Below are 21,028 nucleotides of genomic sequence, written 5' to 3' on the forward strand. Positions count from 1 at the left end.
ATCGCTCCAAAAAACATCCAAATAATGCCATAGGAAAATGCCCAGAGCAGCAAAACTCACAGAAGAATGTGCTGAAATAGTCTTCTAACAAAGAACGGCTTGGAAGGTCAGAAGGAGGGAGCTGCTGTGCTAATACAGGAGTCGAGCCCAGCCCCACAGTCACCCTGACACAGATCCAGTCTCAGGAAGGCCTCACCAGAGGAGACCCCCAGAGTCTCTGAATCAGCTGAAGCACCAGTGTCATCTGGAACTAAACTCACAGTCTGGTGCGAGACCTGAGCCCTGGGTAGGGGGGAGACTACAGGGGTCTATGCTGGTGCTAAGGCAGAACTTGGATTTTACACCCCTGCTGAGAACCAGGAGGTAGGCTCCATTAGCAGTGGCCCAGGTGGGGGAGGGGCACAGGCTCGTCAGAGCTAACAACCACAACACACAAAGCTGGTTGATTAGCAAGTTGGTCTGGGGTCATCTCAGGACCAGGGAACAGACCAGGTGAGTGAAGAACCTGATTCTCCTTAAATCATACCACCTGGGACTTCTTAAGCTCGGGATACTGCAGCCTGGAAACAGTGCCCCACTTTAAGGACCTAAAAGTCAAGTAAAAGAAAGGAAAGATGAGCCGACAGAGAAAGGTGAGGACCATGGAAAGTTTCTTCAGTAACAAGGAAGACCAAGGGGCACCCTCAGAGGAAGATGTCAACATCATGGCCCCTATATCTAAAGCTTCCAAGAAAAATATGAATTGGTCTCAGGCCATAGAGGTGCTCAAAAAGGACTTTGAAGATAAAGCTAGAGAGGTAGAGGAAAAAATGGAAAGAGAAATGAGGGGGATGCAGGAAAGACATGAGAAAAAAGTCAACAGCTTGAAAAGTCAAATTGGCCAAATGGAAAAGGAGGTACAAAAGCTCTCTGATGAAAATAATTGTCTAAGAATGAGGATTGAACAAATGGAAGCCAGTGATTTTATGAGAAACCAAGACACAATAAAGCAAATCCAAATGAATAAAAAAATAGAGGGCAATGTGAAATATCTTCTGGGAAAACTGCTGACCTGGAAAATAGGTCCAGGAGAGATAATTTGAAAATTATTGGTCTACCTGAAAACCATGATCAAGGAAAGAGCTTAGACACCATCTTCCAAGATATTCTCAGGGAAAATTGCCCTGAAATTCTAGAAGAAGAATCTAAAATAGAAATTGAAAGAATCCACTGATCACCTCCAGAAAGAGATCCCAAAAGGAAAACTCCTAGGAATATTATAACCAAATTCCAGAGCTCTCAGGTCAAGGAGAAAATATTGCAAGCTGCCAAAAAGAAAGAATTCAAGTACTGTGGAGCCCCAGTCAGGATAGCACAAGATCTAGCAGCTTGTACATTAAAGGACCAGAGGGCATGGAATATGATATTCCAAAGGGCAAAGGAAATGGGATTACAACCAAGAATCACCTACCCAGCAAAACTCAGCATAATCTTTCAGACGAAAAAATGGGACTTAAATGAAAAAGAAGACTTTCAGATATTTGTGATGAAAAGACCTGAACCGAATGGCAAATTTAACTTTCAAATACAAGACCCTAGAGACCCATAAAAAATTGGAGCTGGGGGATATAACCTGGGGTCGTGACATAGTGGGTGACTGACTGTCTTATGTCTGAGGCTGGGTTTTGACTGGGATCCCCCTGGGTCCAGGAGTGATGCTTTGTCCACTGTGTCACTTAGCTAGGTGATGACATCTTTAGGGTTAAATTGAGGGGTGAAGGGAATGCACTGGGGTAGGGGGAAGGGCAGAGGTGAAATCCTACATGAAAGTAACAGGAAAAGGCTTATGGAGTGGGGGAAGAGATGGGAGAGGATCAGGGCAGTAAATGAATTTTACACTCATCAGAAAAGGCTCAAAGACCTTAAACTCATCCGAGCTGCCTCAAGGAGGGACTAACACACACACCCAACTGGGTGGAGTAATCTGTTTAATCTGGGCAGTAAATGAGCCTAACACTCATCAGAATTGGCTCAAAGACCTCAATCTCATTAGAATTGGCTCAAGGAGGGAATAATGTACACACTCAATTGGGTGGAGTAATCTCTCTAACCCTGCAGGAAAATAGGAGGGGAAGGGGATAAAGAGAGAGGGGCAAAAGAAGGAAGGGCAGAGTGGGGGAGGGGACAGACAGAAGCAAATTCCTTTTGAAGAGTGATAGGATGAAAGAAGATGGATAATAGAATAAATATCATGGGGAAGGGAATAGGATGGAAGGGAAACAGTTAATAGTAATCATGAAAAAGAGAAAAGGGGGAAAAATTGTACAAAAATATTTATAGCAACTCTTGGTGGAGGCTAAGAATTGAGAATCAAGGGAATGTCCATCAAATGAGGAATGATGGAAAAACTGTGCTATATGATTGTAGTGGAATGGTCTTGTGCTACAGGAAATGACAAACAGGATGATCCCAGAAAAACCTGGAAAGACTAATGAACATCGATGTATAGTGAAGTGAGCAGAGCTGGGAGGACATTGTGCATAGTGATAGCAGTATTGTTCAATGAGCAATTGTGAATGACAACTACTCTCAGCAGTGCAATGATCCAAGACAATCCCAAGGAACTAATGAGGAAGCTTACTATCCACCCCCATAGAAAGAACTGATAAAAAGAACACTTGTGGATTGTATATATATAACCTGGTTGTGATCTTGTGGAGGCGGGGAGGAAAGGGAGGGAGGGAGAAAAATTTGGAACTCTAAATCTTATGAAAATGAATGTTGAAAACTACCCTTACATGTAACTGGAAAATAAAATAAATGTTTGTTGCTAAAAAAAAAAAAAGTTCAGTTCAGAAACTAAAAGTTCTGCAAGTAATCAGGAGAAAGACTTGTAAATACAAAGCAAAGGGCATTCAAATAATGAAAGATTATTCTGCACCTCCTAGAAAGCATAAGAGAGGATGGAATAATGAATTCTGCTGAGCAATAGAACTCAAGACATAGTCCAGAGTGACCTACCCTGAAAATCTGAGCTTAACCATATAGGACAAAATATGGCTGTTCAATATTGCAAAAAGATGGACATTTAGTAAAACATTCCTACAAAGAAAACCAGATTCAATCAGCACCAGTGGCTTCTGGATCTCTCAGCCCACAGATGATGATAAGGTCAAACAACTGCTCAGAAGGAGATTACAGGGGAACCTTTGCTAGTGCAGAACTCAGTTGCACTGCCCATATGAAGTTTCAGTCCCAGGTGAGGAGGAGCATTAACAGGAGCAGGGAACCTGGTCAGTTTCAAAGTGGAAAAGAGTTCAAGCAGAGCAGAGCACAGGGCAGAAGAGCAGTGACCACACCTCTCATTAGATCATACCACCTTGGTAGAATTCCCTCCATCCTAGAAGCAGAGCACAACTTTAACATAAAAGCTGAGAAATAGTCTGGAAAATGAGAAAATAGCAAAAAAGGAACCTGACTATAGAAAGTTACTATGGTGATCAAAACATAAATTCAGAATACAACAAATTCAAAATACCTACATGCCAAGCCTCAAAGAAAAATGTGAAGGAAAAGCAACAAATATTGAAGGGGATGTGGAAAAATTAGGACACTAATTCGCTGTTGGTGGAACTGTGAACTGGTCCAACCATTTTATTTTATTTATTTATTTATTTTAATTTTAAGTGAGGCAATTGGTGTTAAGTGACTTGCCCAGGGTCACACAGCTAGTAAGTGTTAAGTGTCTAAGGCTGGATTTGAACTCAGGTACTCCTGACTCCAGGGCCGGTGCTCTATCCACTGCACCACCTGGCTGCCCCTGGTCCAACCATTTTAGAGAATAATTTGGAATTATGCTCAGAATTATAAAACTGCCTATACCCTTTGACCCATCAATACCATTGTTATGTCTGTTTCTCAAGATGATTAGGGAAAAAAGAAAAGAATTTATATATTCTAAAATACTTATAGCAAAGAACTGGAAATTGCAGGGATACCTTTCAATTGGGGAATGGCTAAACAAGTTATGGTATGTGATTGTGATGGAATACTATGTTTTAAGAAATTATGAGCTCTTAATTTTAGAAAAACTTGCACAAAAATGAAAAGCAAAACTAGCAGAGCCAAGAGAATGTTGCATAAAGTAGTAGCAATATTGGTTTAAGAACAACTTACAGTGACCAAGTAATTTTGACTATTATAAATACCCAAATTAACTACAAAGACCCTATGAAGGAAGATGCTATCTGCATCGAGAAAAATAATAAATAGAAGTACATATAGTATGGATTTACATATGTGTAAATGTACACATGTACATATTTATTGTCTAATAAACATCTCTAGGGTGGGGGGTAGAGAGGGAAAAAGAAAGCTACATGATAACTATTATATATTTAAAAGGAAAAGCAATTTTTACATAAGATTTGCAGTTTTATGTGCAAAAAATAAGATGAAGGGAAATACACAGTAATCATAACTGAAAAAAATTTGCGGCAAGTTTCTCTGATAAAGTCCTCATTTCTCAAATATATAGAAAAAACCGAGTCAAATTTATAAGAATACAAGTCATTCCTTAATTGATAAATAGTCAAAGGATATCAATAGGCAGTTTTCAAATGAAATAATTAGAATTATCTATGGTCATATGAAAAAATGCTCTAACTCATGAATAATTAGAGAAATAGAAATTAAAACTATCCCAAGGTATCACCTTATACCTATCAGATTGGCCAATGTGACAAAAAAAAATGACAAAAGTTGGAGGGGATGTGGAAAATTGGGACACTAAAACCTTGTTGGTGGAGTTGTGAACTAGTCCAAATATTCTGGACATCATTTTGGAACTATGTCCCAAGTGCTGTAAAATAGTACATACTCTTTGACCCAGTAGTACCACTACTAGATCTGTATCCCAAAGAGAGCAAAGAAAAAGGAAAAGAACCCATATTACATAAATATTTATAGCAGCTCTTTTTATGGTGGCAAAGAATTGGAAACTGAGGGGATATCCATCAATTGGGGAATGGCTGAAGAAGTTGTGGTATATTATTATGATGGAATACTATTGTGCTATAGGAAATGACTAGTAAGATGCTTTCAGAAAACCTGGGACTTATATATGAACTGATGCAAAGTGAAGTGAGCAGAAACAGAAGAATATTGTACACAGTAACATTAATAAGACCATTCTGAAGGACTTTTAATGAAATGTGGTATCTACTTCCAGAGAAAGAATTGAGGGTGTCTGAAGGCAGATTGAAGCATGCTCTTTTTGCTCTTTATTTTTCTCGTTTTTTTTTTCCAGGTCTGTGTTTTCTTTCACACCATGACTAATATGTAAATATATTTTGCAAGACCGTACATGTATTATCTATGTCACTTTGCTTGTTGTCTCTGGGAAGAGGAGGGAGGAATAGAATTTGGAACTCAAAATGTAAAAAAATTAATGTTCAAAATTTTTTTATGTATAATTGGAAAAAATATTTAGAAATTTTAAAAAAATTGACCATAGAATAGTTCACAGAGATATTGCAAACAAATATAAAAATCCAAAAATCATAAATATGTTTTTTATATACCACAATGCAATAAAAAATAGTATTTGGTTCAGGGAGCACAGTCAAAGGATACAGATGCAAATGGAGATAATAGTGAAATCCTAAGTAATAAGTAGATCAAGAATAAATCATAGAAACAATGAACAAATTATGTGAAAGAAAATTATAACAATTGTAGGAAAGCTCTGCCATGAGGAGAAGGCGTCTGAGGGCAAGCCATGCGGCTTTCCTTGGCATCAGGAAGTGACTTTTGCTCATGGGTACTGTCAGTCAAGGCTACCAGCCAATTAGCTTGGAGATGTGTGTGCAAGTAAATGGGATGTTCCCAGTTTCACAGGAGGCTTGTGGGATGAAGAAGGGGTGGTTCTCTCTCATCAGGACTCTTGTGGAGAGTGGAACTAAAACGCGCTCTCCCTTTGATAGATGAATCTAAGCCTCTTGCTCTCTCTCTTCACCAAATTCTTATTCTCCTTAATAAATGCTTAAAAGTCTAAACTCTTGCTAAAGTTTCTAATTATTGGCGACCACTCATTAGATATTTTAGACAGACTAGCTAGAATTTTAGCCCCTTACACAATGAAACAACATACCAAAATTTCTGGTATGTAATTAAAGCAGAACTCGGAGAAAAATCATATTCTTATATACATTAATACAATAGAAAAGGAGAGAATTAATTACTTCATTATGTATTTTTTTTTAAATTAGGAACCCAAGAAATAAACCAACCTAAAATGAACATAGGGCAGCTAGATGGCACAGTGGATAGAGTGCCAGGTTTAAAGTCAAGAAGACTCATCTTCCCGAGTTCAAATCTGGCCTCAGACATTTACTAGTGACTCTGGGCAAGTAACCCTGTTTGCCTCAATTTCTTCATCTGTAAAATGAGCTGGAAAAGGAATTGGCAAACCACTCTAGTGTCTCTGCCAAGAAAATGCCAGATGGGGTCAGGAAGAGTCAGGCATGACTAAAACAACTGAACAACAATAAAGTAGGCACAAAAGAGCAAACATTAAAAACCAAAGGAAAAACAGACTGTACTGCTTCCCACCACTTTATTTTGTTTTGTTTTTGGTGAGGCAATTGGGGTTAAATGACTTGCCCAGGGTCTGCCCACCACTTTAGAAATGATAAGTAAAACTAAAAACTGGTTCTTTGAAAAGACTAATAAAATTGATAAACCTTTAGCTAATCAGTTAAAAGGGTGGAAAATTCAATCAACAAAATAGCAGATGAGGCAAGTGAAATCACAACAAAACAAGAAGAAAAGAATTATCAGAATTTACTATGCAGTTATATGCTAACAAAACTCACCACATAAAAGAAATAGAATATCTCCAAAAATAAAATATTCAAACAAACAGAAGACCAAACAGATCTGAAAAATCTCCTGTTCCTATCAAACTAATAAAGGTGGATAGGGAGGAGAAGGGAACAAGCATTTATGAAGTAGCTACTGTGTGCCACAACTGTGTTAGGTTGCTTTACAAATATCTCATTTGATCCTCACAACAAATCTGGGAGGTAACTTTTCCAGGGTAACACAGCTAGTATTGAACTCTGGTCTCCCAGCCTAGCACTTGATCCACTGTGCCACCTAGCTGTTGATTCAGTTTTAACTAATCTTAAAGAACAGTTAGTGTCCATACTATACACATTCTTAAAAATTGAGAAAGAAGGCACTCTTTCATATTCCTTTCATGAGACACATATATTCCTTAATACCTAAAGTAGGGAAGGATAAAACACAATATAGACCAATATTGTTGATGAATATTGATTCAGAAATTTCAAATAAGAATTGTAAATAGACTATAGTGATTTATCCAAGGAATCATTCACCATAACAGGCCTGGAGTCAAGAAGATCTGAATTAAATCCATTCTCAAACATTTAAGTAGTTGTGTTATCCTGGAGAAGTTGTTTAACTTCAGTCTTCCTTAGTTTCTCCTTTTTAAAATGGGGGTAATAATATCAGCTCTCTCCCAGGATTGTTGTGCGTATCAAATGAGATAATTTCTGTAAAGCACTTAATATAGTGCCTAGTGCATAGAAGGTGCTTAATATATGCTTATTCCATTAATAAATGAAAATTGGTGCAAAGTTTTTTCTTTTGTTTTAGTGTATTTTTGTTTTTTTTTGGGTTTTTTTGTGAGGCAATTGGGGTTAAGTGACTTGCCCAGGGTCACACAGCTAGTAAGTGTCAAGTGTCTGAGGTCGTATTTGAACTCAGGTCCTCCTGACTCCAGGGCTGGTGCTGTATCCACTGCGCCACCTAGCTGCCCCTGGGTATTATTTTTTAAAAATAAAATTCAATTTAAAATTTACAAAAATTAATCTTGCCTCTCCCACTACTCCCCCACTGTTCAAATAAAAAAATACTAACCCCCCTGAATAAATATGTCAATACATCTCTGCTTAGTCTCGTAAAAAAAAAATTCCCCATATTAGCCATATCTGAAAATGTTTATTTTTGCAGTTTTGAAGTTAGTGACTTGTTTCATCTTTATTCCTTTAGACTCATGGTTTATCATTGCATAAATCACAGTACTAAAACCTTTTAAAGTTAGGTGATAATAACTTCAGCAAAGTAGAAGGATTTAAAATAAATCCACAAAAAATGTCAGCATTTCTGTATATTACCAACAAAACCCGGGAGAAAGTGATCATTAGTAACTTTGAGAAAGCACTTTCAGTTGAGTGATGACATCAGATGCCAGATTAGTTAGTTCAGAAGAGGATAGGAAGTAAGGATTTTTTAAGGGATAGAAGACACTAGGACATTATTGAAAGTAGCTAAGAAGGAACCAATATATAATGAAATAATATTGGGAGAGAAAGGAATTATAGTGGGGACAGTCTCATTGGAGATGACAGGATCAAGAGTGTATGCATGTGCTCATGTATGTATTCATGTATGTGTGTATACATGCATGTGTTTGTATGTATGTGTATATGTGGTTCACCTTGGGGAGGGGAATGGCAGAAAATTTCCAAAGATGGATCTTTGATGCTTTTCTCTTTCTTGCTATAGATTCTACAATGCTACCACAGGAGAAAGAACTTGATGAACTCTTGGCTTGTAAAAAGGAGGAGTGGAAAACACTACAGGCCCTCCGAGCCCAGCTGCAAGAAACAGCTCTACAGGATGCCCAGCGGCAGCTCCAGGAAGCAAAAGAGAAGCTCAGTCAGTTGAAAAAGGACTTCACCTATAACTTGCAGGTCCTAGAGGAACGGGACTCTGAGCTGGAGCGTTATGATGCTGCCTTTGCCCAAACCAGTATGTTGGAGGAAGCCAGAAAGGCAGAGGTGAGTGAGCTCAAGATAGAAGTGGCCAAGCTAAAGCAAGCTATTGCCAAGGAAACGAGAAAGCGAGAAGAACTGCAGCAGCTCTATCAGCACCGACTGCAGGAGCATCGCCTAGAGCTGGAGCAGATAAACAGGTAAGTGAGCCCTTTCCTCCAGAAATGGATAGAAACAGCTCTCTAAAGAAGGCAAATCTTGCTAGGGGAAGGATAATTCTCTTTGGGGGCATTTTCATATTGACAACTGCCAATAAATGTATTTCCCAGGATGTGATATAACTGTGACATCCATAAGAATGGAAGGAAGAAAACAAGTATTTATTAAGTACCTAGTATATGCAAGGCTTTATGTATACAAAATCACGTTTTACAAACGTAATCTCTCTTGATCCTTATAACAGTCCTGGGAGATAGGTGCTCATATTATCCCCATTTTATAATTGAGGAACTGAGGCTGACAAAGGTTAAGTGACTTCCCTAGAGTTACACAGCTATTAAGTGTCTGAGGTCAGATTTGAACTCAGATTATTTTTACTCCAGACCCAACTCTCTATCCACTGGTCTACCTAGCTTCTTCTAGGCATACCTTTAGGTATAACTGAATCATTGGAAATTAGATGGGTTTAAGAATTTATTAATCCTAATTCTGTAGTTTGTTGGTTTAGAAAGTGCCATTAAAACTACTTGTATTTGGGGGCAGCTAGGTGGTGCAGTGGATAAAGCATTGGCCCTGGATTCAGGAGGACCTGAGTTCAAATGTGGCCTCACATACTTGACACTTACTAGCTGTGTGACCCTGGGCAAGTCACTTAACCCTCATTGCTCTGCAGTCAATAAATCAATCAATCAGTCAGTCAATCAATATAAAAACTATTTGTATTGGAATAAACTGTCTCATAAGAAAAAATGTTAGTCTCATGCAAAGTGGATTTGATTGAAATCATTACTTAAATTGCTGATTGGGCTAAATTTAATATTTTTTATATTAAAAATACAGTTGCTTACTGCAGCCTTGATGCATATTCTTCATAACATGTACTAGACACATGGAATTTTAGAGTTAGAAAAACCATAGAGATTTTCTAGTTCAGTGCTTTCATTTTATAATTAAAGATACATGTCGGGGCAGCTAGGTGGTGCAGTGGATAGAGCACCGGCCCTGGATTCAGGAGGACCTGAGTTCAAATCCGGCCTCAGACACTTAACACTTACTAGCTGTGTGACCCTGGGCAAGTCACATAACCCCAATTGCCCAGCAAAAAAAAAAAAAAAATACATGTCCAGAGAAGTTACTCACCAACAAATTTTCCCATAAATATAAAGAGTGCCATTGTCCTTCTAGCTATCTAGATTTATAACCTTTGTGTCAGTCATGTTCCCTCACCACACATATTCAGTTACCAAATCCTATTATTTCTATCTTTACATTATCTTTTGCATATATGCGTGTGTGTGTGTATATATATATAGATATGTATTTGTATATCTAGATGTATGTATGTATGTATGTATGCATGTATGTATAGGTGTGTGTATGTATCTCTCTAGTGCTAAATATTCTAATAAGTATAGGCATACCTTGAAGGTAGTGTGGATTTGGTTTCAGACTACCACAATAAAGTGAATATCCCAATAAAGCAAGTCACACTAATTTTTTGGTTCCCTAGTACATATAAAAGTTATGTTAACACTATACTAAAGTCTATTAAGTAAGATACTATTATGTCTAAAAAAAGTCCATTTCTTAATTAAAAATACTTTATTCCTAAGAAAAATACTAATGATCATGTGAGCCTTTAGTGAGTCATAATCTTTTTGCTGGTGGATGGTCTTACCTTGATGTTGATGGCTGTTGACTGATCAAGGTGGTGGTTTTTGAAGATTGGGTTTACTGTGGCAATTTCTTAAAATAAGACAACAGTGAATTTTGCTGCATCAATTCATTCTTCCTTTCACAAAAGATTTCTCTGTAGTATGTGATCGCTGTTTAATAGCATTTTATCCAGGGTATAATATCATATCATCTGCAAAAGTGATAGTTTTGTTTCCTTATTGCCTATTCTAATTTTTTTCTTATTACTATAGCTAACATTTCTAGTAAAATATTAAATAATAGTGATAATGGGTGTCCTTGGATCACCTGTGATCTTACTGGGAAGATCCCCATTAGAGATGATGCTTGCTGATGGTTTTAGGTAGATACTACTTATTTTAAGGAAAGCTCCATTTATTCCTATGTTCTCTACTGTTTTTAACAGGAATGTGTGCTGTATTTTGTCAAAAGCTTTTTCTGCATCTATTGAGATAGTCATGATTTCTGTTGTTACTGTTATTAATAATGGTTACTTATGCTTATAGTTTTCCTGCTATTAAACTAGCCTTGTATTCCTGGTATAAATCTCACCTGGTCATAGTGTATGATCGAGGAGATATATTGCTATAATCTCCTTACAGATATTTAATTTAAAAATTTTGCATCGATGTTCATTAGGAAAATTGGTCTATTGTTTTCTTCCTCTGTTTGCTCTTTCTTGTTTAGGTATCAATACCATATTTGTTTTGATAAAAGGAATTTGGTAAGATTTCTTCTTCCCCTATTTTCCCAAATAGTTTATATAGTATTAGAATTAATTGTTCTTTAAATGTTTGGTAGAGACAATCCCAAAGGACTATTGATGAAACATACTATCCACCTCCAAAGAAAGAACTGATATTGATGGAACACAGACTGAAACATGCTGTTTTTCACTTTCTTTCATTTTTTTCTTTTATTCAAGTTTTCTTATACAAATTGACTAATATGGTAATGTTTTTCATCATCGTACATGTATATACACCTATATCTGGTTGCTTACCACCTCAGGGAAGTATAAGAAGAGGGAGGGAAAGGGGGCTAAAAATTGGAACCCCAAACTATAAATAAAAATGTTTATTAATCAATGAATGAATGTTTGGTAGAATTCACTTTTTTTTCTTTTTCTTTTTTTTTTTTTTTGGTGGGGCAATGAGGGTTAAGTGACTTGCCTGGGATCACACAGCTAGTAAGTATCAAGTGTCTGAGGTCAGATTTGAACTCAGATCCTCCTGAATCCAGGGCCAGTGTTTTATCCACTGCATCATCTAGCTGCCCCCAGAATTCACTTATGAATCCATCTGGCCCCTGGGGAGTTTTTTTTAGAGAGTTCTTTGATGGCTTCTTTTTCTAAAATGGGGTTAAGTATTCTAGTTCCTCTTCTGTTAATCTGAGTATTTTATGTTTTTGTAAACATTCATCCATTTCACTTAGATTGTCAGATTTGTTGGCATATAATTGGACAAAATAGCTCATAATTATTGCTTTAATTTCCTCTTCATGGGTGTGTAACGATTGGAATGACGCCACCTGCTGGAGACTTACTGTAGAAGAGTTCCACCCATGAAGCGAAGGTCTTTGAGGGCAAGACCAGGAGTCTTTACTTTGGCATCAGGAAGTGACGCGGGCTAGTGGGAGGAGGAAAGAAGAGACTGGCGCTCGCTCTGAGGCTCTTTCCTTTAGACTCTGGTGGAGAGCGGAACTAGAAATGTGCTCTCCCTTTAATAGATAGGAATCTAGGCCTTTCTCTCTTTACCAAATTCTTATTCTCCTTAATAAATGCTTAAAAGTCTCACTCTTGCTAAAGCTTATAATTTATTGGCGACCACTCATTAGATATTTTAGACAGTTTAGCTAGAATTTTAGTCCTTAACAGGTGGTAAGTTCACCCTTTACATTTTTTTTTTTTTGGTGAAGCAATTGGGGTTAAGTGACTCACCCAAGGTCACACAGCTAGTTAAGGTGTCAAGTGTCTGAGGCTGGATTTGAACTCAGGTCCTCCTGAATCCAGGGCCAGTGCTCTATCCACTGCGCCACCTAGCTGCTCCCACCCTTTACATTTTTGATGCTCATAATTTAATTTCTTTACTTTAAAAAATAAAATTAACTGATGATTTAAATTTTTTTATTGGTTTTATAAAACCAGCTCCTAGTTTTATTTATTAGTTCAATGGTTTTCTTACTTTCAAAATTTTTGTGTGTGTGTGAGGCAGTTGGGGTTAAGTGACTTGCCCAAGGTCACATACCTAGCAAGTGTCAAGTGTCTGAGGCTAGATTTGAACTCAGGTCCTCCTGAATCCAGGGCCAGTTCTTTATCCAATGTGCCATCTAGCTGCCCCTCTTACTTTCAATTTTATTAATCTCTCCTTTGATTTTTCAAATTTCCAATTGGGGGTTTAATTGGGGGTTTAAAAATTTTTTTCTAGTTTTTTTATTCAATTCCTTAATCTGATCTTTCTCTATTTTATTGATGTAAAAATGTAGAGATACAAATTTTCTCCTAAGTACTGCTTTGTCTAAATCTCATAAATTTTGGTATGTTGTCTCATTGACATTATTCTCTTTAATTAAATTATTGGGGTTTTTTTCTATAATTTGTTCTCTTACCCACTCATTCTTTAGGATTCAATTATTACATTTTCAATTAATTTTTAATCTGTCTTTCCATGGGCCTTTATTAAATATAATTTTTATTGCATTCTGATCTGAAAAGGAGGCATTTATTATTTCTGCTCTTCTGCATTTTATCGTGAGGTTTTTATGCCCTAATACACAGTCCGTACCACTGAGAAAAAGGTTTGTTCCTTTCTTTCCTTATTCAGTTTTCTCCACAGGTCTATCATATGTAACTTTTCTAAAATTCTATTCACTTCTTTAACTTCTTTCTTGTTTCTTTTGTGGTTAGATTTATCTAGGTCTGAGAGGGTAAAGTTGAGGTCCCCCACTATAGTTTTACTGTCTTTTTCTTCCTTAAAAATTTGGATGCTATACCATTTGGTGCATATATATTTAGTATTGGTATTGCTTCATTGTCAATGGTACCTTATAGAAAGATATAGTTTCTTTCCTTATCTCTTTTAATTAGATCAATTTTTGCTTTAGCTTTGTCTGAGATAATGATTGCTACCTCTGCTTTTTTTACTTCAGCTGAAGCAGAATATATTCTGCTCCAGCCTTTTACTACGTGTATGTCTCTCTGCTTCATATGTATTTCTTATAAACAACATATTGTAGGATTCTGTTTTTTAAGTTTTCCTCGATAATTTCTTGAAATAAGCTGCCCAGTCTCTTTTTTTGGTCATGACTTTCAGGTAGTCCAATAATTCACAAATTATCTTCTCCTTGATCTGTTTTCCAGATTGGTTGTTTTTCCAATGAGATTTTGTACGTTTTCTCCTATTTTTTCATTTTTTTGGTTTTGTTTGATTGAATCTTGATGTCTCATAGAATCATTAGCTTCCACTTGCTCAATTCTGATTTTTAAGGAATTATTTTTTTAATGAGATTTTGTACCTCCTTTTCCTTTTGGCCAGTTCTACCTTTTAAGGAGCTGTTTACTTCCGTGAATTTTTGTACATACTTTCCCATTTTTTTGTTCTTCATTTACTAAGATGTTAACTCTTTTTTTCATGGTTCTCTTGCATAACTCTCATTTCTTTTCCCAGTTTTTCTTCTGCCTTTCTTATTTGATTTTAAAAATACTTTTTGATTTCTCCCAGGAGTTCTTTTTGGACATGAAACCAATTCCTATTTCTCCTTGAGCCTTCACATGTAGGCATTTTGGCATTGTTGTACTCTTCTGAATTTGTGTTTTTATCTTCCTTGTTGTCATAGTAGCTTTCTGTGGTCAGGATTTTTTAAAAAATCTGTTTCTTTTTTGCTAATTTTTCTGTGTGTGTGTGTGTGTGTGTGTGTGTGTGTGTGTGTGTGAGACTTTTAAAGTCTTCCATCTTGCTTTTCATAATATTCTTTATCACTTGTTTGGACATAAATTGTTTGCCACTCCATAGATCGAGAGGTAAACTATTACTTCCTCTCCTAATTTATCTATGGTACCACCTAAATCTTGTCTAAATCTTGAACCCATTTTGACCTTATTTTTGTATAAGGTGTAAGATGTTGGTCTGTTCCTAGTTTCTGCCATACTGTCTTCCAGTTTTCCCAGCAGTTTTTGTCAAATACTGATTTATATTAATAGTTTTTCTAATGTTGAACCAGCCTTGCATTCCTGGTATAAATCCCACCTGGTCATAGTGTATTATCCTGGTGATCACTTGCTGCAATCTCCTTGATAATATTTTATTTAAGATTTTTGCATCTATATTCATTAGGGAAATTGGTCTGTAATTTTCTTTCTCTGTTTTGACTCTGCCTAGTTTAGGTATTAATACCATATTTGTGTCATAAAAGGAGTTTGGTAGAACTCTTTCATGTATTTTTCCAAATAGTTTGTATAGTATTGGAATTAATTGTTCTTTAAATGTTTGGTAGAATTCACTTGTAAACCCATCTGGCTCTGGAGATTTTTTCTTAGGGAGTTCATTGATGACTTGTTCAATTTCTTTTTCTGAAATGGGCCTATTTAAGGATTTTATTTCCTCTTCAGTTAACATGGGAAATTTGCATTTTTTAAAATATTCATCCATTTCATTTAGATTGTCAAATTTATTGGCATACAGTTGGGCAAAATAGCTCCTAATTATTGCTTTAGTTTCCACTTCATTGGTGGTGAAATCACCCCTTTCGTTTTTGATACTGGTAATTTGGTTTTCTTCTTTCTTTTTTTTTAAATCAAATTAACCAAAGGCTTATCTATTTATTGGTTTTTTCATAGAACCAGCTCTTAGTTTTATTGATTAGTTCTATAGTTTCCTTGCTTTCAATTTTATTAATTTCTCCTTTGATTTTCAGGATTTCTAATTTAATATTTAGTTGGGGATTTTTAATTTGTTCTTTTTCTAGCTTTTTTAGTTGCATGCCCAATTCGTTGATCTCCTCTTTCTCTTTTTTATTCATGTAAGCATTTAGAGATATAAAATTTCCCCCAAGCACTGCTTTGGCTGCATCCCATAGATTTTTGTATGTTGTCTCATTATTGTCATTCTCTTGGATGAAGTTATTGATTGTTTATATGATTTGTTGTTTGACCCTCTCATTCTTTAGGATGAGATTGTTTAGTTTCCAATTAATTTTCAGTCTACCTTTCCATGGCTCTTTATTACATGTAATTTTATTGCATCATGATCTGAGAAGGATGCATTTACTATTTCTGCCTTTCTACATTTGACTATGAGGTTTTTGTGTCCTAATTCTGAGAAGGAAAGATTCAGATCCCCCACTAGTATAGTTTTGCTATCTATTTCCTCTCATAACTCATTTAACTTCTTCCCTAAGAATTTGGATGCTACACCACTTGGTGCATACATGTTTAGTATTGATATTACTTCATTATCTATAGTACCTTTTAGCAAGATATAGTTTCCTTCCTTGTCTCTTTTAATTAGATCTAGTTTTGCTTTTGCTTTGTCTGAGATAAGAATTGATAGCCCTGCTTTTTTTACGTCAGCTGAAGCATAATATATTTTGCTCCAACCTTTTACCTTTATTCTGTGTGTATCTCTCTGCTTCAAATATCTTTCTTGTAAACAACATATTGTAGGATTCTGATTTTTAATCCACTTTGTTATTCACTTCCATTTTATGGGAGAGTTTATCCCATTTACATTTGCAGTTAAAATTATTAACTTTATTTCCCTCCATCTTCTTTTCCCCTTTGTTTCTACTCTTTTTTTCCTTCTTTTACCCTATCCACTTGACCAGTATTTTGCTTCTGACCACTGACTCCCTCAATCTGCCCTCCCTTTTATCAGCTGCCCTTCTTTTTCTTGCCCCTTTTCCCCCCACTTGTTCCCTTCCTTCTATCAATACCACCCTCTTTCCCCTTCCCCCTTTGTTTCCTTAAAGAGTAAGATAAGTTTCTTTATACAAATGAGAGTGTATTTTATTCCCTCCCTGAACCAAGTCTGATGAGAGTAAGGTTGCAACAATGCCCACCCCTCCCTTCCTTCCCTCTATTGTAATGGGTTCTTTTTGTGCCTCTTCATATGATGTAATTAACACCATTCTACCTCTCCTCCCCCTAGTCTTCTTGTATTCTGTCCCTTAAGTTTCTTTATATCATCACATCAAAGTTTATTTAATAACAATACCTTAACAGAGATACAGATTCCAAGAGTTAAAAGTATTATCCTCCCTCATAGGGATGCAAACAGTTTAACATCATTGAATAACCTTTGCGCCCCCCCCCCCCCCACCGTTTACCTCTTTATATTTCTCTAGTCTTGTATTTGTAGATCAAATTTTCTGTTCATTTCTGGTCTTTTTCTCAGGAAGCCTTGGAAGTCCCTTAATTCATTGAATGTCCATCTTTTCCTCTGAAAAGAATGCTCAGTTTTGCTAGGTAGTTGATCATGGTTTGTAATCCAAGCTCCTTTGCCTTCCTGAATATCATATTCCAAGCTCTGCGATCCTTTAATGTTGAAGCTTCCAGGTCCTGTGTAATCTTAACTGTGGTTCCATGATATTTAAATGATTTCTTTCTGACTGCTTGGAATATTTTCTCCTTCACCTGATAATTCTGGAGTTTGGCTACAGTATTCCTTGAAGTGTTTCTTTTGGGATGTCTTTCAGGAGGTGGATTCTTTCAATGATGATTTTATTTTCTGATTCTACAATTTCAGGGCAGTTCTCCTTGATAATTTCCTGGAATATGGTGTCTAGACGCTTTTCTTGATCATGGCTTTCAGGTAGTCCAATAATTCTCAGATTATCTCTCCTGAATCTGTTTTCCAGGTCAGTTGTTTTTCCAATGAGGTATTTCACTTTTTCTTCTATTTTTTCAGGTTTTTTTTTTTTAATTCTGCTCGGCAGATTCTTAATGACTCATGGAGTTATCAGCTTCCATCTGCTCAATTTTAATTTTTAAGGCCTTATTTTCCTCAGTAAGCTTTTGCACTTCTTTTTCTATTTGGCCAATTTTTTCTCCCATTTGGCCACTTTTTTCTCTCCAATTGTATTTTTTTAAGGGATTGTTTTCCTCAGTCAATTTTTGTGCTTCTTTTTGCAGTGTAACTCTCCTTTCTCTCATTTCTTTTTCCATTTTTTCTTCTACCTCTCTTATTTGGCTTTTAAAAGCCTTTTTGAGCTCTTCAAAGAAGGCTTTTTGGTCTTGAGACAAGATCATCTTCCTACTTGAGTCTTCACTTGTAGGCATTTTGACCAACTCATCTGAGTTTGAGTTTTGGTCTTCCCTTTCACCATAGAAGTTGTCAATGGTAAGGGTCCTTTTTGTTTCTTTTTTTTTTTTTTTTGGCAGGGCAATGGGGGTTAAGTGACTTGCCCAGGGTCACACAGCTAGTAAGTGTTAAGTGTCTGAGGCCGGATTTGAACTCAGGTACTCCTGAATCCAGGGCCAGTGCTTTAACCACTGTGCCATCTAGCTGCCCCCTCCTTTTTGTTTCTTGCTCATGTTGTAGTCTATTTTTAAACTTATAAAGTTGAAGTCTGCTCCTGGGGCACAGGGTACACTGTTGCAAGCTTCTTATTGCTCTCAGTTGCCCCACACTCAGCTTTGCCAAGTTGCAGCAGTGTCAAGCTGCCCACTGAGCTGAGCTTTGCTGAGGTGAGCTGCCAGCTGAGATAAGTAGTGCTGAGCCAAACTCCCCTTTAACCCAGGTGAGACAGACCTTTCCTGAAGTCTTCTAAATTATCTCAAGTAGCAGGATTGTGTCTCTCTTTTTGTAGGTTCTGTTTAGAGGCTTGATTTAATGTTGTTTTTGAGGGAAATATGGGAAAGCCCAAGCAAGTTCCTAGCTTCTCTCCACCATCTAGTACCATATTGTTTTGATGGTTACCACTTTTTCATACATTTCTATGTACTCTTCAATCCAGTGACACTGACTCCCTTCCTCTTCCTTGACCCAGATTCTCCATCCTCTGACTCCATGCATTTTCAATGACTCTCTCATGCCTTGCATGCTCTTTTTCTTCACCTCTGTGTCCTTTTTCCTTGACTTTCTTTAAGATTCATCTAAAATCTCACTTTTTGCAAGAAGCCTTTCCCAATCCCCCATAATACTAATGTCTTCTATCTAATATTATCTCTAATTTATTCTCAGCATATCTTGTTTGTACATGGTTGTATATATGTATATATATGAGCTCCTTGAGTGCCAGGACTACTTTTGCCTTTCTTTGTATTCCTAGTGCTTAATAAATGTTTTTGTAATATGATAATATTTTGCATAATCATACATGTGTAACCCATATCTGATTGCTTGCTGCCTCGGGGGCGGGGAGGAAGGGAGGGAAGGAGGGATAAAATGAGAACTCCAAAATATAAATTAAAATGTTTATTATATTAATAAATAAATAATTACATTAATGAAATAAATAAAATAAAAATGTTTATTACATTAAAAAAATAAACACTTGTTGTAAGTCACTTAATATGACATGACTTAATAAGAAAAATGCAAATCAAAAGACCCCTGACGTTTTACGCCACATCCAGCAATTTAGTTGAGTTGACATAAGCAATGTTGGAAGATAGGCAGGCACATTAGTGCATTATTGGTGGAATTGTAAATCAGTACAGTCATTCTGGAAAGCACTTTGGAATGAGGCAAATAAAGTAATTAAAATGTCCATACCCTTGATTCAAAGTTTCCATTTTTGGGCATACAACCCAAGGGGGTCATTGATAAGGGGGAAAAAATCCCTGTATACACCAAAATGTGTATATTAACACTTTTTTGTGGTAGCAAAGTAGTGGAAACAAGATAGATATATGTTGCTGAGGAATACATATTCAAATCATGGTACATAAATATACATAAATAATAAAATAAAATAAAAATGATGAATATGATGAGTACTGAGAAGCTTAGAAAGAGTTAAATGAACTGATACAGAGTAAAATAAGCAGAGGCAAGAAAACAATATAGAAAATGACTACAACAATGTAAATGAAAAGAACTATAACCACAAACTAATTGGAAATGATATTGCAAAATTACACAGAATGAACACAGCCCCAAAGAAGAGATATAAGAAGACACTTCTCTCCTTCCTTTGCAGAGATGGGAGGTCTACAGGTTTTGAGCATTGCATATATTTTCAGATTTTTTTTCAGTATATTGATTGTTTTTCCTGATGTTTATTCCTTTTCTTCCTTATTTTTTCTTTAAAAAGTTTTTGGGGTGGCTAGGTGGCGCAGTGGATAAAGCGCCGGCCCTGGATTCAGGAGTACCTGAGTTCAAATCCGACCTCAGACACTTGACACTTAACAGCTGTGTGACCCTGGGCAAGTCGCCAAAAAAAAAAAGTTTTTGTTAGGGGCAGCTACGTGGTGCAGTGGATAAAGCACTGGCCCTGGATTCAGGATTACTTGAGTTCAAATCTGGCCTCAAACACTTGACACTTACTAGGTGTGTGACCCTGGGCAAGTCACTTAACCCTCATTGCCCTGCTCCCCACCCCCCCCCAAAAAAGTTTTTGTTTTGTTATATAGAATGGCTTTTTGGGAGAAAAATGGCTAAGGATACAGGGAGAAATTTAGTTGATATAAAAACAAAAGATATCAGTAAAGTTAATTTTTTAAAAAGGAAAGGTATTTCAATAGTCCAAGCAAGTGGTGATGATAATTGCCTTTGGATAAGAGGAAAGAATACTCCATCTTCTCTTAGTCTTAGGAAAGGAGTGAAGATATGGGAAGCTTTGGAGTGACAGAGCTTTACTTGAGCAAGTGGTCTTTTTTCCCTTTATCTCCAGCAATGGAACTAGAAGGCTCTGGACAATGATTAAGGTTTCTGAAGGACCCTTTGAATGAAATAGAGAGTAGGTAATGCTCTCAAGTCAGACATAGCTTTGACAGAATGTGGTTAAAAGGTCTTACAGAGAGGCCACCTGAGGTAGAAGATGAGATACCACCAAAATAGAAACACTATCCCTCTCTCATTTATCTTGGTCATATTCTATATTGCCAGGCTTCCTGGATAGGTTCCCTCAATGCATTTTAAGCCTAGAGGTTCTATGACCAAAATAGTAAGGGAAACCGACTCAAAAAGCAGTATTGCCCAGTGTTTAATTATGTATTCATCAGATGCTGCAGACTGTATATATTAATAACTAGCTTAGTGTACTTTAGCACCTTTGATTCTCATGATAATCCTATAGGGTAGAGGCTTTAAGAATTATTATCCTCATTTTATGGATAAGAAAACTCAAGTACTTGCCAAAATTAGATTCCATGTCCCTCATAACTATAAGTC

The 21,028-nt window shown here is 36.6% G+C and overlaps 1 protein-coding gene across 3 annotated transcripts in view; it reads left to right on the forward strand.

Annotated features, from left to right (window-relative positions):
• The window catches only part of CCDC57 (coiled-coil domain containing 57), a 221,215-nt gene that overhangs the window by 15,852 nt on the left and 184,335 nt on the right, over window positions 1-21,028 (forward strand). For all 3 annotated transcript variants that reach the window (XM_043962564.1, XM_043962563.1, XM_043962565.1), the window contains one exon: window positions 8,575-8,983. In XM_043962564.1, the coding sequence (XP_043818499.1) occupies window positions 8,583-8,983 (401 nt within the window). In that variant the 5' untranslated portion in view covers window positions 8,575-8,582. The remainder of the gene's footprint in view (window positions 1-8,574; window positions 8,984-21,028) is intronic.

Source organism: Dromiciops gliroides, chromosome 4 (genome assembly GCF_019393635.1).
Source record: "Dromiciops gliroides isolate mDroGli1 chromosome 4, mDroGli1.pri, whole genome shotgun sequence".
In the NCBI taxonomy this organism is placed as follows: domain Eukaryota; kingdom Metazoa; phylum Chordata; class Mammalia; order Microbiotheria; family Microbiotheriidae; genus Dromiciops; species Dromiciops gliroides.